The sequence below is a fragment of the Ambystoma mexicanum genome, chromosome 6q (genome assembly GCF_040938575.1).
Source record: "Ambystoma mexicanum isolate Mex_15411 chromosome 6q, UKY_AmexF1_1, whole genome shotgun sequence".
Classification (NCBI taxonomy): Eukaryota; Metazoa; Chordata; class Amphibia; order Caudata; family Ambystomatidae; genus Ambystoma; species Ambystoma mexicanum.
Window position 1 is genome coordinate 1,595,987,978 of NC_090937.1, and position 27,468 is coordinate 1,596,015,445.

The 27,468-nt window shown below is 45.8% G+C and overlaps 1 protein-coding gene across 1 annotated transcript in view; it reads left to right on the forward strand.

Moving 5' to 3' along the window:
* Window positions 1-3,209: 3,209 nt before the first annotated feature.
* The window catches only part of LOC138516877 (uncharacterized), a 233,057-nt gene continuing 208,798 nt past the window's right edge, over window positions 3,210-27,468 (forward strand). The window contains exon 1 of the mRNA XM_069632326.1: window positions 3,210-3,289. Coding sequence (XP_069488427.1) covers window positions 3,259-3,289 — 31 coding nt within the window. The 5' untranslated portion in view covers window positions 3,210-3,258. The remainder of the gene's footprint in view (window positions 3,290-27,468) is intronic.

A 27,468-nucleotide genomic window follows, 5' to 3' on the forward strand; every position in this document is an offset into this window, starting at 1 on the left:
GAAGACCGTAGTGCTAACCTGTTCTTTCTTTGTCTTTACAGGTGCTGCTGAAGACTGGATTCCAGGATGGTAAGCCTTTGTTCCCTTAGGCCCAGGATCAGAAGCAGAAGACACGATGAGCGTTCTGCTGCAGAGAATGCAGAATAACGCAAAGCAAGATTCATCCATCGGGTGTGGTTTAAATAGCCTCCTGTAGTGCTTAGGTCTCTCCTTCCACAGCCTCGCCTAGGTGAGAAAAGAGTTCCTGCTTTCCAGAAGAGTTCCAGTGTTCTGAACCTAGGGAGTGGCTCCTGCCCCACCCAACAGGAAAAGTAGTCCCAAACAGAAGAGGATCAGGGGCTCAACTGGCAGGTAAGTAAGCAGCATAGTCTGCTGCAGGTAAGTCCACCCAAGCATCATGAGCCCGGCACTTCCAGCGCTGGGACTGGGCATCTTTATGAGCCTGGTGCCACTGGCGCCAGGACAGGGTCCAAAAGGTCCCAATTGGGACTGGCTGGCACTCGGAACCGGGGTTATGGGTCTGCTTCCAAGGGAGTCGGGCAAGTCCTGATCTTTTGGAAGCAGAGATCATGACACTATGAACGTATTTGGGCTGTCTATTCTTATAAGCTTGTCTTTTCCCCCCTGTATTAAGTATCTGAAGTGCCATTTTGCTCCCACTTCATTCTGGAGCTAAACTTGTTCATTTATTTAACGGTTGGATTTTTGTGGTTTATTAGTGTGTGATATTGAGCTGCGTATGCTAGTGTAATGTTTTCTAACTGACTGAGTAAATACATGTATATTCGTTTACCAAGAAACCTTGAGTAAGTGTGTATTTGAATCACTGTATTAGTTGGTCATTTGTGTAACTTTGTGTAACTCGTTCTACTGCTCACTCAATTCTTGATATACGTCTGGCTGCTCAACCACTGCTACCACATAACTATGTAGTACAGGCTTGTAACAAAGGTGACATTGTACTGACACTTGTAGTCTTAATTGCATGTAGTGTTCCCCCAGGGTTACTGCAGGTGATTCTGCCTAACAGCAGGGCTGGTGGGGCTGCTGTTGTTGAGCCAACTAGTTTCAGTACCTTCACAGGAGGTCGGTGCCACGATCCATGTGCCTTCTTTGCATTGATCTTTTACATTACATAGTCCCCAGATTTCAAGGCAGTCTTTGACTTGTCATCAGCTTGATGCTGTGGTGCTCTGGAGTCTCTTAGGAGATGTATGAGAAGCAGCTGGTCTGGCCTGGTGAGAGCACTACAAGAATTGTGTATGTCAGGCATAAACATAGGAGCACCAAACAGCACCTCATAAGGAGTTTTACCCTCACATTGAGGTAGATTACCACCAGAAGAAAGGATGCATTAAGTCAAGGCTTGCTTTACTATCCCATTGGCTCTCTCTATAACTCCATTAGCTTGTGTGCAAAACAGGCTAGAGAACTACAAGGTACAATCTCAGCTTGACAGGGCCTATATTAAGGCTTTGCCTGAAAAGTGTGGCTCATACTCAGCTTGGAGCAACTAAGAAAGTCCTTAGTCCTGCAGTACTAAGGCGCACCTGTCCTTAGTAGCTAGGTGCTGTCCTAGCTACAAAAGACAGCAAAGAAATTAGGACATCCTTACAACCTGTTTGCTTCTGAAGAATTAGCCAAGTGAATCTTGTGCACGAGTCCACCACGACTAACACATATCTGTACTTGTTGACAGGTGTTAGTAGACCTATATGGTCCATATACATGCATTCAAAAGGCACTGTTGCCCCGGTTTGTGTGCTTACTGGTGGTTTACTGTAATTGTCCACGGTTGTCTACAAACACATGGAGTAATTTGCAATGTACTGCTGTACCTCTTTGCTAAGTCCTGGCCACCAGTATCTATCCTGCAAATGTTGTGTAGTAGATGAAATCCCAAAGTGGGTTGAGGCTACACATGCATGTGCTGCAGAGATTCATTTGAATCTATCCTGCTTGATCAGTAGTATGTTGCCCTAGGTATAGTGACTATCACTGTTTCTCTTTTACAGCACAGTTATTAGTGGGGAACCCTGGTGGGTTAGGACTGTTTACATCCAAACATTATTTTATGTTCTCATTTATGTATGTGGCTGATCATGTTAATGCCACTGCCACTTTTTGTACAGTCAGCTGTCTTGCAGACTGGTCAGCAAGGGTATTGCCAGCAGTGTGCATAGAATCTCTTTTGTGTGCATGACTCAGATGAGATGTCTAGCCTGTTTGATGTCCCATATTTTTGGGCAAATTAGTTTGACAATATTGCCTTGCCTTTAGAACCTCTGAATGAGTTTGCTTGCCACCATTGAGGGTCAAAATTAGAACCTCTTAGAGGCAAGAGACTTTTGTAGAAAAAGAGACTTAACCCCCCGAAGGTCCTGGTACCTGAGAACAGAACTGTAAGCTTTTGCTGGGAAAAGCTTACTGTGCTCCAGAGTTCCACCTTGTCCCGTGCTAAAAACGTGAGGAAGGGTGATACCTGGCTACTACATACTGACTTATCATTTGTGAACACTTCTTTCTTTCTCATGAACCTTATCCCACAATCTTTCTGTATTTAGTTGCAAGGATTGGCAATATAGGCCTTTTTATTTTGACAAGACGCCACTAGGACTGCCTTATTATTATTTGATGGTCATAGCTTGCACTCATCTTAGTAGGTTTACATTAGGCGTTTTCCCAACCCATTTATACAGTTTAATAAGCCCCCTTGAACTGTGATCACTTGTGTCTGTCTTTATGTTGGCACCATGAGTTTCTTACAATAGAGAGAAGTGGATGATATTCTTTTCTCTTGAAGACCTCTTTAATTACTACAATGACATGCAGAGGTCACCTGCCATGCCAGACATTTCCAGGCCTGTGTAAGGAGTGAGCCATATGTGCTGCAAGGGTGGCCATTCTAGCTCTCCCAGGAAATCTCTTGCTGGGGGTATTGTTGCCATATGCCGCGTATTGCCTTGGCGTGGGACTGGCCCTGGGCTTATGTGTAATTAACGTTTTGAATTCTTGATTAATTAGGTTGTTACAGAAGCTGCTGTGTTTGCATCTGGGAATACAGCCAGAGTCTCCAGGTGACGGCCACATGGCTGATCAGGAGGGTGTCGCTCTGAGGGCCTGGATACAGAGTCCACCTCTGCCTCCTTCACACAGGATAAATACAGTTCCTCCCACTGCTCATCCCTCACAGACTCCAGCTGCTTCCTCCTGCCTGTACTTCCTACAGTGAAGAGGCTAGACGAGTGACTGGACACCATGAAAATCAAGGACACCAAGAAAAGTCTAGGTACAGTACCAGAAGCAGGCAGATCTCTGCCCCTTCCTCCTCTCCCTTTATCTGTCATTGAGCAGCGGCTGTGAGTCCATTTAAATGTCTGATGTGCATGTGACCAGGAAACTACACTAAACAAGTAGGCTTTTTATTTCAGACAACACGTGCTCTGCCTGGTTCTATCTGGGCAATGGTTCTCTTAGTTATTGCCTCATTTCTATTAAGACCTTAAACGATTCTGCAATACGCTTAGCTAGTGTAATACAGAAACCAAATGCAATGTTTTTGTCAAGCTATGATATAGTAAACCATTAAAAACATTAAAAAGTTACATTAATATTGATAAGTGCTCCTGCTAAATAAATTGAATATAGCATAAGAACCCTTTGGCTCTCTTCAACTCCTCGATGTATCAACTTTGCATTTAACCGTGATCCTTTAAAAACGAAAAGACCAATTCACGAAGACCATTCGAAGCACTTACTCCTGAAAAAGATAAACGCTACACATGTGCATAACACCTGCAGAAAAACTGCATGTGCTGAGCCTATGTCAAAGGACATACCTATTTGAATGACTGCAGATCAGTTAAAGTGAACTTTCTAACATTGACCACCCAACAACGAACCTCAAACATACAATGTGGGGGTAGACATCCACACCAGCAAGACATTCCCCCTCAAATTCCCCCCACACATTACTGGGATTTGAGCCAGATCACCTGCTGCCTCTACCTGTTGCCTCCCCATGCCCCACTCTCCCCCAGCACCCCCAAGATATCTGCCATCCTCTCTCTCCACTAACATGATTGGCCGAGTGCTTTGTGCTCCAGTCCCAGAGCTCCCTCCCGTCCTCATCACCCGCCATGAAGAAAAAAAGGGACTAAGTCCCTCTTTTATTTACTATGGCGGGGAACATCTTGTTTTTTTGTTTTCATGGGAGATTGGGCGTGTGCAATATAGCAGAGCAAGAATAAGAATTTCCGGTGCACTCCTATTTTGGGATTATATTTTAAGAACATAATCTTATTTAATATAATAATTACTTAAGGGGGGGTGTAATAGCTCTGGCACAGAACCACAAACATGCAAAGCAGTCACAAAAAGAATGTCCTAGTCTGGAACCCTCCCGTCCCCTGCACACTATAAATTACCGTCAGAGCAATTGACACAGCGCACCGTTCTTCCATGAAAGAAAAAAACGAGTTGCACCCCAGACGGAGCCCGTAGAGTGAATAGCAATCACCCACTTGTTGGGGGTGTACATGGCTAGTAACGGCCCACAGACCTTGCTGTGCTTGAGCCTGCCTAAGCTCGGTCTGGCGGGCCATTACCAGCCTCCCGACGTCGGGGTGATAGTTTCAAAACTGCGAAAGGCAATCACCTACAATACAGTCTCCGATGAAAGCCCCCAGATTTGCAAGTGATCGCAGTCCTAGTGAACACACAAAAGTGCTTTACACACTGTATTGAAATAACGGGACTCAAGACAGTTGTGAAGAGAACACACGAATACACCTAACTGCATTGTCCAAACAAAGCAATACAGGAGCTGTCAAGTCTTTCATTGAACCCCCAGGTTGATGATGGAATTAGATGAACACATCATTGTTGAACTTAATTGGTGTGTGTTTAGATTAGAACCTTTACAAAAATGGTTTCTTTGAAATCTTTGTCGGCCACTAAAGGGCTGAGGCTTAGCACTTTAAATAGCAGCATTGGGGTGAAGCCATGTGAGATCTGATTTCTGAGCTTGTCTATCCCTCCCCCCGTTTTCTTTTAGATGAGAGGTGTATTTTATATGTGCACTGGAGCAAATGATGAGCGCAGATCCTAAAAGTGGTCGTTTCCTATGGGCCCACTTGTCAGGTGCACGCACTATTGATGGAGGCTGGGAGGTCTTCACAGCTTCCTTGGCTCACACATTGGGAGCAGTGTCTGAGCAGCGAGGGCCAGCGCTCAGGAATAACGGAATGTCTACACATATTGTATCTGTATTTCTGTACTGTACAGTAAGGGGTGGCATTCTTAGCAATAAGCCCCAAGACTAAGGGGGAAAGCTATCTTATTTAGGGTAAGGATTGGCTGTCGGGTCAGGGTAACTAATAGCATCGCCAGGGCTTGGTACACTCCTTGAGGGATGAATGAGTGCCTCGGGTGGGTGATGGACACAGGTGCTCCTGGGGTCCCTCCAAACAGCCTGTCAATTCTCTGCTCTGGTTTGGGGCTGTGGCTGCAGGATTGCTTTGCCACGGGTCCCAGGACCCCTGCAGCATTGGTGGTGGTGTTTCCATGACATGGGAGCAGCTGCAGGGAGTAGAGAAGACCTGCTGAAGTGGGGTATATTGAGAGAGGTCTGGTGGGGGCACAGGGGTGGGGGTCAGCTCACCCACAATGAAACAAAGTGCTGGCACTGTGGGTGCGTGGTTCATTTCAAACTTAAAAGCATCTCATGCAGCCGTAGGTCTTCGTGCCAGGTATAGGCTGGCACTTTGGCTATGGTTTCAATGGATAAACTCGCAGTTGGAGGGACTCTTATGGAGACAGCATTTAGTGGTCAGAGTTGTCCCTCCCTTCACTCCACAGACTTGGATCTCCCTGCAGCGTGATCTGCTCCCCCCTGGGTTGCTCTGAGCACCCAGCCAATGAACCACTGTTAGGCAATTAAAAGTGGTCAACTGAAAACAGCTTAACACCTTATTAATTTGAATAAATAGAATGTCCAGACGCTTTTCATGTTGCAGGTAAGTATTTACAGAACTAAGCAGTTATACAATTACACACCATGTATGTATTGAGGGAACAAGAGGTTTCAACCTGAAACACGTAAAAAAGCAAAAGCAAAATAGTGTGACGTTTCTGAATAAGTTTCAGCACATAAGAGGGACAGGTAGAAAGCAAAGGGGCAGTGGATGGTTTTGAATAGATGGTACAGAAAATGAGGCCGGGGAAAGGCACATGAGAGACAACAGTGGGCTGGGTATTTACAGAGCGATCTATACAGGGAGGCAGGGAGGGAGAGAAATGTGAGGGTAAGAATAGGGTGCTACTTATACGTTGAGGGGATGGATCTTTAGTGCAGAGCTGAGGCTCGAGGAGATTTGTACATGTGGAGGGGAGCAGGAGGGGAGAAGGAGGTCCAGTGGTGTGGGGCAAGGAGGGCTACGATGCAAGCGTGGGACTTGCATGGTGAGAGTAGCAGGATGTTGTGACAGCTATTTAAAAGGGTACAAGCTCAAGCATACAAACTCACATTTCAGCAGTCCTTCACAGAGTGCATTGTCTCTGTGTTTGGGCAAGGGTGAGGTGCAAGGCATTCTCACAGACCCATAAAGCTGCCGATGGCCCATCGCACCAGTAACTTTGTGGCAAGGTCAGCCTGCATACAATGCTATGCTCCCTTCAATCTCGTAACATTCCACATTTCAAATGGGCTTAGGCCATGGGGAGCTCTTTCCAGGACACCTTTTTGTCATTCTTTGCAGTGTAAAGACTGTGCACACAGTGATGCTGGATGCTCATCGAGTTAGCACCAACTGGGATTTTGTGGGCCCCATTACAGATGTGCTGCTGCGGTTAAAGTGCTGATAAAAATGGTGATATACCATCACCGGCACTTTTACCGCACCGGTAAAACACAGGTTTGCCAGTGGGGGCACTGATTTACCACCAGCCAAGAGCTGAAGGTAAATCTTGCCCCCACCTGCAGAAAAATGACAGAATTACCAGCACCAGTAAATCCAGTGGCAGTAATTATGACAGTCCCCTCCATGGAGTCCTATCCATGGAATGGGGAATGACTTACCTTGCTGGCACTCAGAACCCACCAGTCATTCCAGGTGACCAAGTGCCATTAACGGTAACTCCGTTTGGTGGTATTGCGCTGGTAATTCCGGTGCCAGTAATTCTGGCAATCTCCTGCATGGATTACTATGGGACTCCATGGAATGGTGATTTACTGGCACTCAAAATCTGCTGTTAATTCCGGCAGACCGAGTGCCGGTGCCGGTAATGGTAAGTTCGTTTGGTGGTATTGTGCCAGTAATACCGGCGGGATACCACCAAACTTGTAATGACCCCCTGCGTGTCTTGTAGCATAATATTTCCCATGTTACATACATCGCTCCCTCGTGTTCTTATTTGTGTTGACTATTGATAAACATGATCTGATATGATATGATAGGTTATTTATAGCACGATTAATACCCAGAGGTTTCTAAGCGCGGACCTGGGGATCGAACCTGTGTTGCTCCGTGTCGTCTTGCTTCCAAGGCGAGCACGTTGCCGCTGAGCTGTCCTCCCGGGAGAACATCCAAACATCTGCTTGCACAAGTGTATTTTTTTTTTACCCATGGCATATCTAAAAATCGAATGAATACCCCTTGCTTGCCAATGTTGATCTTGTTTACTAATAAGCTACACAGCAATGACAAACACATACATACACATACTGGCTACCTTTACCACCTTCTTCACAAATCTATTGATAAGGAATAATGTGAGCCATCCCTCCAACACCCCAAACAAAATTGGCCCACAGTACAAACCCCAGCAGCCTCTGAGCTCTCATCAGTGTCAGAATACATTCCCTGGAGGGACGAGTTACCTCATACTGGGGATCTGAGGGGCTAATTCTATCATTCTCAGCATCTGTCTCATATGTTCGCAGATGGAACAAAAGCTTTGATGCAACTTCAATGTGATTCTCTCGAAAATGTGTTGCTTGAAATGTGAAAATCCCTGAACTTTTCTGTTATAGCCCTCTTTCCCAAAGGTGTCGTTTATTAATAGTGGGGCTTATTAATGGCTGCATATAGGATAGGACCAAAGACCGATCTTAGTTTTTTCAACCCACAGCTATATGTAATCAGAATTGTAATTGTAATTGTTTATTTGTAAAGCAGTTTTAAGTGAAGCGCTTCAAAGCGCTTCTAGACAGGAAGGAAACAAGGGAACACAGTAGTCATTCTTAGGACTTGAAGTTTTCAGATGATCTAACAAAAACTAGAATACTAGGCCTGAGGCATTTCCACTAGTGCAAGTGCATGACACGAGGGAAGGAGAGAAGGGGGGAGGATACAATCATTAAGCTGCCGTGCTAGGCCCACCGATTTGGGAGATAGTGCAAGTGCATGACAAGGAGTGTGGAGAGAGGGAGGGGAGTGGATAAAGGGGAAAAGGACATACAGAATAATAAGATACCAAACTAGGCCTGGCGACATTCAGATTGATAGGTCATCATCAATAATGCGCCTATGCACAAGTGTTTCAGGCGCAACCAAGATAGGGAGGGGAGACAAAGGGAGGACAGGACAAACAATCTTGCTAGGCGTAGTGCATCCAAGGCTGTGTAAGTGCACAGACAGGAAGTGCGAGGGAAGGGGAGAGGGAACAAGTGTGCCCAGTCCACCAGGGGCCTGGGTTAAGTGCATACAAGTTGCCCCTCACATGGAACTTATTCCGAGTGCAGAAATGCGAGGCAGAGTGCAGAGGCCCAGACGCAAGTGTAGGACTGGCAGGGGAGCCTGGGACCTGTGAGGCTCTGGAGGTGCATCAGGCGACCAGTCAGTGAAACAGAGCAGAGTTGGGGACGATAAAGGAGGAGGGAAGCAGGATAGAGCAGAAGAACAAGTTACTTCTTACCTGGTAACGTTCTTTCGATGGGATGTACATCCGACGTATTCCTTATCTATGATAATGTATCTCCAGCTTGCTGGCCTCGGAAGTTTTTTCTCTGTAGAGGGCACTGCGCGTCGACGTCCGTCGAGTTAGTCTCCCTCGACAGCCACCGTATCAGCACCAACGGCATCATGCCCATAAATAGCCACGCGAAGCGTCCGTTGCTCAGTTCCGTTTTGTAACATAAGATAAGTCCTGCATGAATTGGTTATTGACCTTGAAGGAGCGTAAGCTGCAACCACAAGGGAAGTGTTACTGCGGGGATGGATGGGAGGGGCGATAAGGAATACGTCGGAGGAACATCCCATTGAAAGAACGTTACCAGGAAAGAAGTAACTTGTTCTTCGAAGGGATTGTGTCCTCCGACGTATTCCTTATCTATGATAGACTCCCATAGCAGTGGTGTGTAATTAGAGGTGGGAGTATACACGTCATGTTTCCTTTTAGGAATGAACAGAATGTAATACAGCTTTGCCAAACCTAGTCTCTTGACTAGAGGAGGAATCCAGATTGTAAAATCTTGTGAAGGTATGTGCGGACGACCATGTGGCAGCCGAACATATGTCTCGAACCGGAACCCCTCTTTGGAGGGCCGATGAGGCTGCGATACCCCGGGTTGAATGAGCCCTAAGATTTTGAGGAGGCTCTTTCCCTGCTAGTTTGTAACATTCCAGAACGGCCAAAATAATCCATCTGGAAATGGTTTGTTTCGTTATCGGTAGTCCCAATTTGTGTCCTGAGTAACCTACAAATAGTTGGTCTGCTTGCCTAATCCTAGCAAGTCTGCTGATGTAAAAGTTTAAAGCCCGCCTTGGGTCCAGCCTATGTAGCCTTTCTTCCTCTTTCCCCGGATGGGGAGGAGGATAGAATGAAGGTAAGGTAATTTTCAGAGTGATGTGGAATTCAAAAACCACCTTTGGGAGGAAATTAGGCTTCACCTGTAGGACAACTTTGTCTTTATGAAAAATTGTATGAGGGGGTTTACAAGATAGAGCTTGTAATCCGCTCACCCTTCTAGCAGATGTTAGTGCCACTAATAAAACAGTTTTAAGGGTGAGAAATCTTAGCGAACAAGAGTGGAGTGGTTCGAAAGGAGTACCCATCAGGAAATTTAAGACTAAATTTAAGTCCCATAAGGGAACCTGGAATGGTCTTGGAGGTTAGACATTAGTTAATCCCTTTAGAAATTGTATTACTAAGGGTAATTTGAAATATGACGGCTCCTCTGCAGTGCGCTTGAAGATCGATAGCGCTGCGAGATAGCCCTTGATAGTGCCAACTTGAAGGCCTGAGTTTGCCAAATAGAGTAGAAAGGATAACACCATTGGTGTACCACATGAAAAGGGATCGATATTCTCTTCCCTACACCAGCTACAAAATTTGTTCTAACGGCAGCAGTATAAAGACTTTGTTGCTGGCCTTCTGGCCGAAAGCAACACCTCCATAACGTCATCAGGGAAGTCACAATCCTTGTATCGCAACCTTTCAGAAGCCAAGCTTGAAGGTTGAGGGTTCTGATGTCTGGATGGAGAACCTGACCTCCCTTCTGTGAGAGAAGATTCTCCTTGAGTGGAAGACGAATTGGAGGGCAGATGACATGTCCAGAAGGTTCTCCTGGCCCAGTCTGGGGCAATTAGAATCATGGTCTTCTGGAATCTTCTCAACCTTCTGATCATTTGAGGAATGACAGGGACTGATGGAAACGCGTCCCCTAGAGCTCCTCTCGGGGGAAATTCCCTTGAACAAAACTGATCGCACTTCCTGTTGGTACTGGTGGCGAACAGATCCACTTGAAGGGTTCCCCAAAGGGCGAAGATCACTTGAAGGACTTCCTGAGCTATCTCCCACTCATGAGAGACTGTGTTCTGCCTGCTCAGAGCATCCGCTGGCAAGTTCTTCTCTCCGGCTAAGTGAACTGCCTATAGAGAGATTCCTTCTTGCATTGCCCAAAACCAGAGCTGCATCGCCTCTCTGCACAGAGGCAGTGATCCTACGCCTCCTCTTTTGTTGAGGTAGTGCATGGCCACTGTGTTGTCCGTCATTATCAGGACATTTTTCCCTTGTACCGATGGCAGAAAAGCCTTCAGCGCTAGTCTGATTGCTCTCAGCTCTAACAGGTTGATATGTAGTCTGGACTCCTATGAAGAACAACGAGCGCTGATGGTCAAGTCGTTGGCATGGGCTACCCACCCCGTGAGTGAGGCATCTTTGACTACTGTTATCTCCGGCCATGTTGCCAAAACAGTTCTCCTTTCAAAATGTTCTCCTGACAGGCCCACCACTGAAGGTCTCGAGCCACCTTGTCCGGAACCTGAAGGAGATCTGTCATTCTCCCTGAGAATTGCGACCACTGAGTTCTCAGCGCCCACTGAATAGATCCCATTCTCAGGCGAGCCTCTTGCACAAGGAAAATGCAGGATGCCATGAGGCCTAGCAACCTCAAAAAGTCGAAGGCTGGGAGACGTTGGGCATTTTGAAACTTGGTGACCATCTGCAGAATATCTTGAGCCCTCACCTCTGGTGGCGAGGCTTTTCCCAGGCAAGTGTCCATTATCGCTTCAATGAACTGGAGTCTCTGTGATGGTATCATCTGGAACTTCTTTAAAATGAGGGAGAAGCCCAGTCTGTGAAGGAAGTGGCAGACATAATCTAGCTGGATTTGAGCTTGTTCTGAAGATACAGCCCTGATCAGCCAATCGTCCAGGTAGGGGTAGACGTGAATCCCTCCCCTCCTTAGACCTGCAGCCACTACCGACATTAACTTGGTGAAGACCCTCGGGGCGGAGGTCAGCCCAAATGGCAGAACTCGAAATTGATAATGAGAGCCGCAAATTGCGAACCTCAGGTATTTGCTGTGTTTGAGATGGATTGGCACATGGAAATAAGCATCCTGGAGGTCCAGAGATAGCAGCCAGTCCTGGAGCTGGAGGGCCTGAAGGATCTGAGAGAGAGTTACCATCTTGAACTTGTCCTTCCTGAGGAACTTGTTCAATTCTTGCAAGTCCAAGATAGGTCTCAGTCCTCCGTCTTTCTTTGGTATGAGAAAGTGGGGGGAGTACCAGCCCTTGTTCTCCGCTACAGGTACCGGTTCTATGGCACCTTTCTCTACCAGGTCTACAATTTCCTGCAAGAGGAACGGATCTGGAACTTTCAGAGAGCTGTTCCCTGGTGGATGGCTCTGAGGGATGCGTAGAAAAGGCAGGCAGTAACCTTGGGCAACTGTCTCCGATGCCCAAGCATCTGACGTAATAGCCTGCCATTCCGTCAGATGTTGAGTTAACATGCCCCCTACTGGTGTCTTGTGAGGGGAGTCCTCAGAGCGGTTTGGAAGCGGCTGATGCAGTTACCGAGAGTAAAGAGGCACCTGCTGCTGCTGCGGTTTTTGTATTTTTAACCCATCCACCTCGGGTGAATCTTTTCTGACCCCTTTGAACCGGCTGTCCTCTGCCTCTTCCGAATGCGGAATAGAAGCAAAAGGACTTACCTCTCCAAGAGGTTCCTGAGGGGCGATATGGTGTCTGACGGATTGCAGGTCCCAGGGATTTTGCTGCTGCTTTTGATGTTTGTAGCTTTTCTAAACTGTCATCCGCCTTCTTACCAAACAAAGAAGAGCCGTCAAAGCGCACATTTAAGAGTCTGGCTTGCACGTCTGGAGAAAAACCAGACTTTCGCAACCAAGCAAATCTCCTGGTTGTTGTACTTGCCGCCATGGCCCTGCTGATGCTGTCAGCAGAATCAATGCCAGTCTGAAGGGATTCGCACTGTCAAGGGTTTTGACCCATGCTGAATCAATAGACTGGGTAGATGTGGGGATGAGCTGTCGCCGCCCATTATTCTATCCCAGAACAAACTAAATCAATAGACTGGGTAGATGTGGGGATGAGCTGTCGCCGCCCACATTCACGCCAGAATCCAGGAGAACCGCGCAGTTTGCGCACACCAAAATTGTCACCTAATCTGCCACCCACCAGTGCAAAGAAAGATGGTTCTGTTCAAAATCCGTTTTTTTTATGTCAAAAAGTTGCAAAAATCATGGGCACAAGACTACTCTAAAGATACAACCTTCTTGTGGGGGGTTCCACATCACCACTCTACTGTAAGGATGCCATCAAAACAATGTTAAGCAAGGATCCTATACTATCAAGCAAAAGACCACTCTATTGAAATGCAGTAATTCAAGACAGATCCCAAAAATGGGTGCAGTACCAGCTTTTTCCACAAACCAGCGCTAGTGGTCTAAACTCTGACAGGAGAACTGCTACTTCAGAAGCTAATCAGCCTCCTGAGACAGCTGGAAACTTCAAAGGCCCGCTGGTTAATTAAAACTCTTAACCACCTGCTGTTCCCAGAGACAATCTGATTGCATTAACAGGCCAAGAGGCTGGGAAACCTTCTCACCTCAGAGACCCACACAACAGCCCAGGAAATCACAGGTTCATGCTAACCAAATGGAGTGTGGCCCTCTGGCCTGCTGACCTCAGCCGACACACAAGACTCTTGCAATTGGATGGGGTATGTTGATTTTCAGTGTGGACTATAAACAGAGCCCTGCCTGGGAGAGAAGAGACATGTGGTACTCCCAAGATTCTGGGGGTGGGCTCAGACACTTTTGTGGAATCATATTGCAGCAAATATATGTTTAAGTTAAATGCTTCTAAAATATTGTATTAAGCTCACAAAAATGTGCAATTTGGAGAACCTTAATCTAAGAAATGTACCCACAATTCAAGACTTGATTCAACTTTGTACCATGTTCTGAGGCAAAACCCCGCTATATTTTGACATTACAGACACCGGGTTTATGCTAGAGACCTAGTTGATTACTGGGATGTGTGTAGAAGGAGGGTGCACATTTATGTAAAATCTGGAAAGGTTTGGAGATCGTGATCTGGATGAAAAGGGCAGAATTCTGTCATAAGTGGACACGACATCTTACAAAGACAGGGATCGGATGGTTTGGTGCTACAGAAAATATGTTAACTGGATGTATAATATTAGAAAAATGGTACATAGATAAATATGTATTTGGATCAGAAATAGATTTGTGTGCAATTTGACAAGGGGAGGATCCTCTGACCATAAACCTACCAAATCACTCTGACTCACAACCCAGTTCCCCCAATCAAGGAAGAGAGGAGGAACTGGCCAATGATAAGATAAGTGGGTTGGGCATGCAGAATTAGCTGACCCACCCACTGTCTAAACACATAAAAAGAGCCACTGGAAGCTAGATAGGACTTTTCTTTTTCACTTTCTGTGGAGCATTTTGACTTTAGACTTCACATCCAGAGATCCAGACTTCAAATCCATCAATCTCCAGAGACCAGAAATTAACTCCAGAATTTGTAGCAAAGAGGCCTGAATCCATAAGCTGAATCCTTTTCAGCAGGCCTCCAAATCATTTGCAAACTATTCAATAGCTGGATGAGTTGTTTGAATTTTTGCCAAGAAATTTTGTCAGAACCAGAGATCCAGACTGCTGTGCAGTGCCGCTAGCAGAGCTGACCCAGAAGGTAGAATTATCCAGTGAGCAGAACCAGGCAGAGACCGTCCGTGGCGAGGGAACCGCAGTCCAATCCTGACACGATCCGTGGCGAAGTCGCATTCCTGTCCAAAATATAGTGTGAGTACCGCCAGAACTGTGCAAAACCCAATCTCTTAGTTTAAAATAATCTAATCCAAACTATTTTAACCTATCAGGACTGCCTCCTAGAATCGTGTCATTCTGTCATCTTTTAACCTGAAAATTGTCATCTGTCATTCTGAGCTTTCAAATTTCAAATCCGAAAAAATACCTTTACTATATCGTCCGTATCTCCGGAACCGTTTGTGCTAGGAGCAAGTTTTAACTGTCATCTTAAAGCTAAGATTCTAAGCTTTCCAAAGAGCTTTCTAAGATTCTAAGCTTTTCTAAATTTGCCGCGATTTGACATTTTGCTTAATTTCAGCCACGTGTAAAAATATTTGTCCTTGCTTTCCTTTGCTGAAATTCGTTTGAAACCTGACAATCATTCATAGAGCATTGCTAAAGTGATCCTGAACTAATACAAAATAGCTATCACCTACCCTGAACCTCCTATAGGGAATGAAAAGCATTTTTTGCATATTTTTCACTTAATTGCAACCACATCAAAGTATATTGCCTGCATTTGAGACTCCTACCTGTTTTCCTCTAAGCTTGCTAGGAGGGAACTGAATTATATTTGATTGCATTCCTGAGAACTGTGTGCTTTCCGCCCATCTCTTTACCTTGCATAAAGGGTGGGGGGGGGAATTGTCAAAGAAAAGTGATTACATTGTCTTTTGTTGAAGTCATATCAAGTTTATTTTCTGTACTGCATTTTCATTCATCATTGCATTGTCCTTGAAGCCATAAAAGCATTCTCAGCTACTTTTTCCTCTCTATATCACTTCTAAGCCATCAAAAAGAGTGTACCACTGTAACATTATCCATTGTTGATCACTATCATCTTCACAAGTGTGCTATCAAATATTAAGTTATTATAAAAGTGTGATATATATATATTGTTTAATTTTCAAATAAACCTTTTAATTTGCAAAACAAACCTACTTCTTGGCTCAGTGGGGTCAGGGTGATTCTAGGAGAGGTGTGTTATATAAGGGTTGTCATCCAGAGTAAACGAACTGGACACAAAAATACATCAATAAGGGCTTCCATCAGCATCCCAGACTAGGCATTGATTTAGCTGTAGTGTTGAATTGAAGTCGCTTACAGCACATTGCGTCTTTACCATCCTTAATGATGTTTTGAAATGCTTCCCTTTCTTCTCCCTCCGGGAGGCAGTCAGCCGCTGATGAAGCACACTCCCAAAGTGTGTGGCTGAACCTTGCGAGCATACAAGTAGCATTGATGGATTTCAACGCCATGCTACATGCAGAAAATACTTTTTTGGCCATAGAGTCATATCTCTTGTCATCCCTGTCCTGTGGAACAGTAGGGTAAGCCGATTTACTACCTGGTGAAGTTGCTGCCTGTTCAACCAGACTCTCCGGAGTTGGGTGTCTGGATAAATATTCAGGGTCAGCAGAAGACACCCTATATTTGGCTGATAGTTTTTTGTTAACCGCCAGGATAACCTCCGGGGTTTCCCAGTTTGCCAATATTTTCCTTTGTAATGCCGCATGAAATGGCACCACAGGATCCTCTTGTGGACCTTTAACCAAAATGTCTGTGAGGTTGTCTTGCTAAAAAGCGGGTGAAGGTGTAGACCACCCCATAAACTCTATAAACTCATCAAGCATCTATAAGGGGTTTCAGCATGTTCCCCTGGGTCTGGTTTGGCAAAATCCACTTATGTGGAAGTGTCCAACCCACCTGCTTCATGTAAAGATTCTTGGAGGTCTTTTAACCTGCCTTCCTCAGAGGTAAATCCCTCTGGTACAGCAGTTGCAGATCCCTGCAACTCAAAAGATCTTTCCTGATCCAAATCTTCCCCTTCTTCATAAATAGAAGATAAGACTCTTGACTGATCAGATCTTGGAAATGGTATAAATCCCATTTCCAGAGCAGACGGGGCCAAATTCGTCGTAATTGGCTGAGAAAACGTCGACGTCGTCGACGCGGACGTTAAAGGCTTCAAAGCCATCGAAAAGGCGTTGAGAAAGTCGGTAGAGGTCTCGAGGAATTCGAGAGTATCGGAATTCTACTCGAGGTCGTCAACGACATCCTCGTGTTCGAGGCTCTGGGAATAGCCACTGGTTGTGAGGTGACTGTGGGTTTGTCCTTTCTCGGTGTCGACGTCGGCGTCGAAGACGGCGTCGAATCGTGATCTGTGCGTCGAAGAACCCGTTGATAATGGCGTCGAAGACGTAGATCTATGCGTCGAAGGGACCTTCGACGATGGCGTTGAAGACGCGACCATGCCTTTGCACGAGGGTTCGTGACGCTCTCGAGTAGCTTCTTTTGCCGGGTGCTGCGACTCATGGTGTTTTGATTTTTTTGGGTCTTTCATCCAGGGTATCACCCTCAGCAGTCTTCAAGGGGGTCGAGGCCGCTTCCTCGAAGACGCTCATGATCTTTATCCAGAATTCCTTCCACTCAGCCTGAGAGCTATGTTTAGTGGGGCAGGAGACCCTTTTTGGGGAAACGGACGAAGATGACGAGGAAGGGGATCTTCGACGTCTCTTTTTTAAATGCTTAGATCTCGAAGAGTGATGGGAGCTGCTTCGATACCTAGAACGTGAATGTCTTTTGTGATGGCGAGGAGACGAATGTCTTGACTCTACCGAGGAAACTTTCGAAGAAGTTTTAACTGCCTTACCTCTCTCGAGCTTCCCTTTACGCTCCTTCAGGGCTTTCGCCGTCATGGACATGCAGTCCTCGCACTCCGAACAATGGTGCTCGACTCCCAGGCACCACAAACAGATCCTCTGAGGATCTGTCAATGACATTTTGTTCCCACAGTCTTGACATTTTTTGAAGCTGGACCGAGGAGTCGTCGGTTCGGACGAGGAAGCCATCGAGTACGAGTCGGTATTCTCGAGGAATAATGAAGTATATTTAAGAACTGAGCAACGATATTCCGAGGCACACGAAGTGCGGAAAAACAGAACGGAGCAACGGACGCTGCGCGTGGCTATTTATGGGCATGATGACGTCGGCGCCCATACGGTGGCTGTCGAGGGACGCACAGCGCCCTCTACAGAGAAAAAATTTACGAGGCCAGCAAGCTGGAGATACATTATCATAGATAGGGAATACGTCGGAGGACACAATCCCTTTGAAATGAGGTTAGCAGTGGAGAGGGAGAGAGAAAGAGGAAGAGAAGAGGAAAGTCTTGAGGAGTTTCAGGAACTTGAGGCGGTCTAGCTCAAGACAGAGAGGGAGGGAGGCTATTCCAGAGGGAGGCACCTCCAGAGGATAAAGTTCAACCCCCAAATCTCTGTTTGGAGAAACGGCTCACCCACAGAGAATTGGAGGAGGCCGAGCAGAGGGCTCTAGAAAGAGAGTATTTAGGCATAGAGCGTTGAAGGTAGTGCAGGCCCCAGTCTCAGAAGAGGGATTTCAGTGCCAGAGAGATGCAGTCCCTGGGCTTGAGGCCAAGGATAAGTCTTGCGATTCTGTTCTGGATAAGTTGAAGTGTCTGGAGAGTAGAAGTAAGAAGATTGAGAAAGAGACTTTTGCAGTAGTCCAGTCTAGAGAGAACCATGGCTCTGGAGACGGTGAGCCACTGGGGAGAGTGAGAAAAGGTACAATAGCTCTGAGGATGTGCAGCTGGTAGTGGGATTTTTAGAGATGTCCAAGATGTGAGATGAGAAGGAGAGAGTGGAGTCGAAGATGACCCCCAGATTTTTTGCCTCACTGGTGGGTGAGGACACAGGACCAAGGGAGGCCAGCCATAGTGCAAGTGGGAAAGCGGGAGCAGTAATCCCAATGAGGACGATCTCTGTCTTACTGGCATTAAAGCAGAGATCATTAGCAGCATACCAGGATGAATTGCAGACAGAGAGTTAGGGATGCGCAAGGAGGAGGAAAAGGCGAGGGTAGCCTGAAAGAGAGCTGTGTGTCATCCGCATAACACTGAAAGTAGGAAGTTGTGACAATAAAGAAAAAGGGGGTTAGATTAGATTCCTGGGGAACACCACAAGTAGAGAGAGTGATAGTGGAGAGAAATGACCCAAGTTTAACCTGGGAAGGACGATTGCAAGAATAAGAGAGGTCAAGAAGGATGAGGACAGAGGGAGAGCTAGAGTCATGATTTGAGAGCAGGTGTGTATATTCAAGTTTACTTTTATTTGGAAAACACAACAGGGATTACGTTTTGAATGAACCCACCAGTGAGATGAGATCTGGGAATTTGCGGTCAGATTTTCTTTAGGATTGTGGTCCTCAATCCTGCCCTCCCTCAACAGTTTAGACCAGTCTTATTGGCAGCAAAACAATCACTCATTCTCTGAGATTTACAGTATCCAGCACTGTATTCATTGGGTCCCTCTTTGCTGTTGCAGCTCACCTTGTCAGGGTCTTGGGGTGGTCCCTCTTGGACGCTGCTAGCACGCTGCTACCAAGTTGCCCCACCTGGGAACCCACAGGCCTTCTGAGAGATCATGCATTAGGCCAAGAAGGCACTGCTTGCACAAACTTAAGGGAGGAATAAACATGTAAGAAGTAGCATTCTAGTTGTTAGAATGATCAAGAAAAAGCTAGTGGGACGCTAGTGAAAAACTGAAAGGAGTATGATTTAGCAACTTTGTAGTGGGTTTGGATAGGAATTCAGAGTGAGAATAAAAAGGTAAACTCAAACGAGTGAACTCAAAGCTATACATTGGCAAATAGTGTTTATCTATAGGAATGTTTTTCCTATTAAATTGCGATTGTTTATTAATTTGAGATGTTCAATATATTGATATTAAATAATAGTAAGATAAGAGTTTATTCAAAATGATGAAATTGAGTTGAGAATTATTATATGTAAATACATCTGGGAATTTATAACATTTGAAATTTCATTGAATGTATTCATTGGGCGAGTGCAGTCTTTTTTACACACATTTCGGTCCAATCTACTGTTCGACTTGTCATATGGCTTGCTGGCTTTCAATTGCATTGACTTAGACTGCACACCCCTCCTCCAATAGAAAACCTCCTGAAGATCAAGTGAATGTGGAGGTAATACCACCTTTACAGGGTGTTCAAACTTTCCCAAATGTGCCCCCCCCCCATATGTTGAGCTTATCTGGCCATGGTTGAACGACCCAGTGATATTTTTTGAAGCATTTTCTCAGAGTCTAATCCAACTGCAATTCTCATGGTGGGAGTCAAGGCCCGCCCTCCAATTACAAAGCCGACACTCAAGAGAGGAGATTCACAAATTAATCAGGGGCTCTAGGCCATTCCAAAAAGGGCTGAGGGCCTTTAAAACTCCCAGCTAGCTTTCTGCTTCTTTGTAGGTTTTATTTGGCTGTTGACAGTCTCACAAATTAGTGGGGTTGGAGTGATTTCAAGAAATGTGTGGGTTTTGGTGTTTCTTGATCCCCAATTCATCATCTTTTGTCTGTGTGTGTTTTGAAGGTCATTCTCTAATCTTCCCTTTTAACATCACTCTCTTTGACAAAATGTGGAAAACATTCCTTTTATACTTTTTCTGTTCCTTTGTGCCACCCCAACAATGTAAAAACACAAATAATCCTAAAGCATTTTTGTTTTGTATGTTTGTAGATATACCTTTGCATATAAACCTGAACGTACTACCAGTAGTGTGCTCAGTCAACTCCCCTACTCTTTGTCGTTTCAAGAATCCTTTCCCACAGTGCAATTCTTGAGAGAATCTACCGTTTTAACTTTTGTGGTTTGCACATTGTCACATTAGGCACCCTAGGCACATTTGGGGTTTGCACACGAGGACCTCAGGCAACATGTCCTTATATTTGGGGAGAGTATGGGGCATAAGAAGAGCTGGACTACTCCTCTGCCATGTCAGTTTTTGAGGGAGTCAGCCAGAAGGAGCAGTCAGCCAACAGGGGCAGACAGATCCAGAGGAGGGACAGATGGAGGTTGAGAGGTGAGGAGGAGACAGTGTCCAAGGAGTGTGAAACTGTGGTTAAGGAGCCGAGATGGTGACTGAGGAAGGGCAAACTGGATGAGGAAGAAGAGACAGTGATTGAGGTGGGATAAAGATTGGTTGAGGAGCGAAATTGAGAGCATGAAGAGATAAATCATAATGAGGGCAGATGGAGCATGAGAAGGAGTAGAAAGTGACTTCAATCTGGAGGAGGTTGTGGTACAAGCAGACTCCCTCAGCAAGTGCAAGCAGGAGTTTGGCCAACATCTTGACATTTCCTTTGATGGTGAATGAGAGGTACTCCAGGAGAAGATAGTGGTGGTATAGGAGACTAAATATCACTAGAAGGAGGAGCCAGAAAAGGCCCACAAGTAGATGACTCAGGAAAAGAAGACTGGAACCATTGCAGCACAGCCTGCCCATGGGCAAGGCCCGCTCAGGCATTCCTAAAGAGGATGAAGACAGGTTAGATGTCCCCATCCTTTACATCACTGCCCATCTGGCTATTTCGGTCTGCTGGAGGGTGTGACTAAGTTGGGAGGCAGGCAGTGTAATATCCCACCTTTGCCAGAAATCATTTCATCAGGGTTACCCAGTTAAGAGGTCCTTGGACACCTCGTCAATGCACAGGCTCAAGAAGCACACATCACATACAGCACCCTGAATTCTACCACTATCAACAGGATGCTGTGCTGCTAGATGTGGTAAAGTGGTGTTGCTAGTTGGTGATGCCAATGGGTCAGACTGCCCTGGGACAAACATGTGGGTGAACAGTAAGACCATTGAAATGGCCTAGAGTCCGGGGGGAAAAGGGGTTGCTTGCTAAAGTGTTGCCATTGGAGAGCTGGAGTGTCATGACCCCTCCAACACAGTTGAAGGTGGCCTCAAGGGAGAGTCAGGTGGCACTCCACCCCACCCACTCCCTGGCCAGGATCTAACAAGCACCCCTTTTCCCCCTGACTCTGGGCTGGTCCAATCATCGCAATTTACTACCACTTGCAGTGCAGCATCCCGTTGATGGTGGTAGAATTCAGGTTGTGGTGCCATTTGGGTGAGATACACTGACAAGGAACGAAGGCACATGAACTCAGACAGTCAATGTGAGCTGGATCACAAGGTAGTGCGAATCATATGCTTCTGGAATATCCTGCACTCTTCAAGGCGACTCTGCAAGAGGGTACTAAAAGGGAGAACATGGTGCACTTGAAGAGGGCTGAAAAAAAGCATTAGTGACAATGATGGTTGATAGAGCCAAATGTACGGAGGCAGAACCTTCAGTTTGTGACTGTGGTACTAGGACCCAGAGAAGGTTTACTTGTTGGCTGAGCCAAATAAATATAGCATGATGGGGAAACTAAATATTTACTTTTGTAATTCCGTTAATCTTTACTATCAAAGTCTAAATTCCCAGAATATATGTTAATTGGTCTACCAAGCAATGGGGCTGGTGTTTTCTCCCATCATAGTCTTCGGAGATAAGATGTTGTTAATTTTTACAAACGTAAGCTCTCTTGCATGTGTGTCATTGAGGCGTCTCCTATGGTTTTAGACAATAGCCCCACTAGCGCTAGAAAACCACTCATCCTCCTTGCTCGCCAAAGAGCAGCTTTGGATTTTCAGACATAATTGAATTAGCACAGATGACCACACTGTCAAACCAGAATATAGTCAATGGCCATCACTACGCATTTGACATATGTTAATAGCATTGGCATCAACCATCTGCAGTGGGCTGCAGTTTTCCCACAGAATTCTCATAAGGACGCTGCTGCACATAGCAAGCCAGACTCAGAGAGGTGTCCGTTCCACAGTTTGTGGGTTTCCACACTCTGAAAGCTCACCTTGGTGCAGCCTTGGCCGTTAACTATGAGGCGGACCCCTCCCTTAACCTGTGTTGCTATGTGCATCAGGGTTCTCACGAGAAATCTGTGGGCAAACTGCTGCCCACATTACATGATCAGGAGTTGTGGAGAACAAGTGTGCAGTCATAAGAAATGTGAAAGAAAAAACATCTTCATTAACAAAATTGACAAAATCAAAGGTAAAGGTCACATTGATGCCTCAAGATCAGACAGATCCCTGCTATCCATCTACTTACACTGACGACTACATCTCAGCCTCCATTCCATTCCGTTCATCAGGAAGCTTATTGAGAAAGTAGTTGCAACCCAACTGCTTTCCAAAACTGACCAGCTTGACCTCCTCTACAATTACCAGTCTTGCTTCTGCCCCAAATGAATCACTGAGAAAGTAACCATCCAAGTAGTGGACGATGCACTCAGAGTCACTGACACTGGGGACTCATGTCTCCTAGCCGTCTTAGGCCTTTCCGCTGTCTTCGACACAGTTAATCACCAAATACTACTCCCCGTCCTCATTGACGGGATAGCCTTCTCTGGAAATGGCCTAAAATGGATTGCATCCTACGTATCTGGTAGACATCTGGTGCTCACTGAGACGGGCTCCTTCTGACCCAGTTGACCCCAAGTCAGGTGTGAGGCGCCCCCAAGGTTTCATTCTCTCCCCAATCATCTTCAATCTATACATGGAAGCCCTGTGAACTCTCCAAAATGACGCCAACATAGCCATCCATCAGTATGCTGATGACTCTCATCTGCACATTAAGGTTAGAGGCCCTCGTGAAGCTGCTCGCCTCCTGAAATGCCTGGTTATGATGTCAAACGATTACTTCCAACTTAACCCAAGAACCAATTTGTCCTAATCAGTCACCCACCAAACAACAACTTGTGCATCAATAGCTGGAAGACATGTGCCTGGAAGGATTTACCCTCGGGTGTCAAACTCAGCCAAATCCCATGGCTTCATTATTGACAGCAGCTTTTCCTTCCAAAAGCACATTGCCAAACAAGTACAAACCGCATGGCTACAGATGCACACACTCGGCAAAATAAAACCCTTCATTCCCCAGAATGCATTCTGCACATTTTCCCAAGCCTTTCGTGATCTCACACATTGATGGGGGAATGGCCCTCTTTATTGGTGTTACACCTGTACAACAGGCACCCCTCAAAGCACCCACGCTGTAGTCCACCTCAATAACGGTGCCGACTAATGCGAGTGTATCTCTCCAACACTACGCATGCTTCACTGGCACGGCCTCCCCACCAAGAGCATATTCAAAACAGCATGTATCACCTATAAACATACTTGGCGGCTAAACTCCACATGCCACGTAGCAAAACTATGAAAAGGTTGGATTTAAAGCTATCCCACAAAAAGAAGATTCACAAGTAAGCCTTCTCCTGCCACGCCTGACCATGTAGAACTATGGCTTTATCATGGGAAGCAAAGCAGCTGAGCAAGACCCGAGCATGGCTTTTAGTATATCCTCTGCACAAGAGCGTTTTAAAAAATATGTTGAAATGGTGCATTTTACAGCACACATTTTGTAAGAAATTTGAATGGGAAAGTGTAGCGATTTAATGAAAGTTGTCCTTTCGGACATCTGTGAATGCTGATGGAATGTTGGTGCGGTGTGTGATGACAGCTCAGGACAATGTTGAGGACTGCTTGAGTGTGAATGTTATTAAAGTGTCAGTTGGGGGCCAGAGCTGGAGTGCATGAGGATGGCCGGTGGTGGCCTCTATGTATATAACCTAAGAATCACTGGAACCCATGAACTGATGTATATATGTTTAATAGAGATAACCTGGACTGTCTAATCCAAGAGGCTCACATCTGGTCTGGACTACCATCATTACCCCCTACAGGTTACAACATATTTTGATGACAAGTGAAAAAGAACCCATGAGACTGCAGGCAACAGAGAAAACAAGAAAACAAGAAAGGAGAGCTGTGGTGGGGGAGCAACACAAAATAGATCAGCCACCGACCCCCAAAAAGGTGTCAACAGTCCTCCAATAGACTATGCAGGGTTAAGGGAGCCCAGAGATGATTAAAAGGCAACCCAGAGATCATTAAAAGGCTGTACCTGTTATAAAACTCTCCCTTCCCCAGTGCACTTGCGCCACAGAAGAAGAGCAGAAATAAGGGTGAACTGAAGGCATAGCTCCCTGGAAGTTCACAACAGGCATTTTCCCCAATCCGATTAAGGAAAAAAGAGGAAAAGAAATATAGGAAGGAATGATGACATGAACAAAAACAGGTGCATGTAAAATGCACCTACACAGGAGAGGCATGGCAATGGTTCCTCGGCATAGCTTGTTCATATAGCGCACGAGTAGCAGTTTTAAAAGGTTCTCAAGCAATCGCTGCCCCATTATGTAAAAGACGTGCACCAATTAGGCACATTATGAACACCTGATGCTAAAAAGGCAATTATTTGTGTGCTCAATGTTATGTTCGCATAAACGAATACCTTAAACTTTGAAAAGTACATGCACCCATCTCTGAAAACCATGACCTAATCAAGGGTGCGACACCTCTGTGTCTCCAGATGTTTTGGACTACAACTCCCATCATCCCTACCCAGCATAGTCAATGGTGAGAAATCACGAGAGTCATGGACCAAATCACAGGTTGCAAAACCCTGTGGTGTAATCTTGCGTAAACTGCAGAATAGTTCCACAGTACTAGTTAGCTGCAATCTACCTTATTTCATAAAAAGCCACACTGCTTTGTTTACCAACGATCTCTACGTGGGCACTTATCATGAACATATTTCATCTAGCTTAAAGGATGGAAACAGAAAAAATGGAATTGCCTATTGCATCGCTCAGATTTAATCAATGCTAGAGAAGCACTTGCCACCGAATGATAGTCTAATCCCACAAAAAGTAGGAACATGTTTTGCTGCTAACAGCATAGAGCACTTAGGTCAGACTGCCGATAGAACAATTTGGCAAACTGGAAGATCCTAATATCGCAGGGCATGTGCCTCTTTCGTCCATGCCTTCAGATGTCATTGGGTCCATGAGAAGAACAAGCCTGCACATGTGATCATACCCTGAACATGCAATGCTAGTAAAGCCTCATTAGGAGGTCGGAGGTAACCGGCCGGTGCCACCGGTGAGTCGAGCCGACCTCGAAACATCGACTCCACCACCTGACTTCTCATTGCTGCCGGGAGATTACAAGTCCCTGAGGAGCGGGAAGTCAGGCGGCAGATTTGGTAACTCCCCATTCCTGTGGAATCCCATGGGACTTCATAGGAATGTGGAGACAGAAGCACGAGCACCGCTGCTAATGGCGACAGCATTTCCGTGACAACGGCCCATGCAGGCAGACTCTTAGTCTGGCGGTCTGGAAACAAGGGTGCCGATGATCTTACCGGCACCCTTTTTCTGGACCTCCACACTCAGAATGAGGCCCTAGGTCCTTCGCCAAACCCAGACTTTTACTGTTGCAGACTCCGAGGTGAGTAGTGATTGACACTTTAATTTGCCTTGTGCTCCTTTCACCTGCTACTACGACACTTCTTGTGAGAGCGGTAAAAGCATGTAACTGATAATTCTTTGTGTGTGTATGGACTGGTGGTATGTGTCAGACATAGGGATTTGCCCAGGGCAATTTTCTGGACGTAATATAACGGAGGCATGAAAGATCTTCTGTTGGCAATGTGATAATGACATGGGGCAATTTTCTTCACGCTATGTGAAAGAGGCATGGGGCATGTTCCGGGCCAATTTGATAGGGGTATAAGGCAGTGTGGAGTGGCATCGTATAATATCCTGGCGACAATGTCATAGGGTCATACGCCATCTTCTTGAGCAATTCATAGAGGGCCTCATCACGAGTTGGGCGGTAACGCCGGCGCTATTACCACTGGTGCTATTAGCCCTATCGCCAAACCCCCTGGCGCTATTAGCGCCGGATCACGGGTTTGGCGGAACGGTTAGTGCCCATTTCCTATTGGGCCCATTCGTGAATTCCTCATTCCTCATTGGGCCCAATGGGGAGAATTTGCACTATTACCGCTGGTGGATTTCCCGCCGGCGGTAATAGCACCAAAAATCAGCAAATTTGCTGCAGATTTACCTCCAGCTCTGAGCTGGGGGGAAATCCGCCTAGGCCATGAACTGGCGGACCCTTAAATGCGGCGGAAATAGTGCAACAACCACATTTAAGGGTTACCGCCAGACTCGTGATGAGGCCCAGAGTGTTTTTTATCTAGGAGCAATATTCAGGGGCAATGGACAACTTTACAAGGGGTGTGAAACAGGTACATGTCATCTTAGTTCTGGAAACATTATAGTAGCACAGAGCAATTTTCTACAAGCAATGGGAAGTATGGGCCCATCGTCTAGTGCAAATTGAAAATATGAGGGGACATGATGAATTTTGGGTAAAAATGGTAGATGTATGTAATTGTTTTGTGACAATGTGGAGTTACATGGGGAAAATATAAAGGGGACATATTGCTTTATAGTTCTAGGGCAATTTAAAAGGGGCAGAGGCATTTCTTTTTGGGGACGATGTGAAATAGCATAGGGTAAAAATGGCGTGCACATTTTTGGCGGCAATTCGAACATGTAGAAATGGTATGGAATAGTTGTCAGCGGGCAATGCAAAGAGACATGCAGTAACATTCTGTGAGACCTGTGAAATAGGCAAGCGGAATTCAATATGCAAATGTCTAAGGTGCCTGGTGCATTTTCTGGGGACAATATGAAAGTGGCGTCTTCTGTCAGCAACGTGATTTGCTCCTGGCGAATGTTCTCAGAAGGAGCATTGGGCAGCGTCCTGGAAGCATTGTGACTAGGACATGAGGCAGCATCTGGGAGAAATGTGAACAATGTAAAGTGGTATTGGAATCACTTTGGGGTAAACGTAAAAAGGGAATGGAGAATCCTCTGTCGACAATCTGATGAGAGTATGGGGCAAGCTTTTCAGACTAATAGCAAGTGGAATGGGACAGTAATGTGCAGCATTGTAAAGAGAACATGAGCCAATCTTCTGGAGGCAATGTGGTATACTTTTATGGCAACTTTCTGGAGGAAACGTGACGGTAATATGGGACATCTCAGCCTAGGTGGCAATGTTATAGTGGAATGGTAGGATGTTCCAGTGGAGG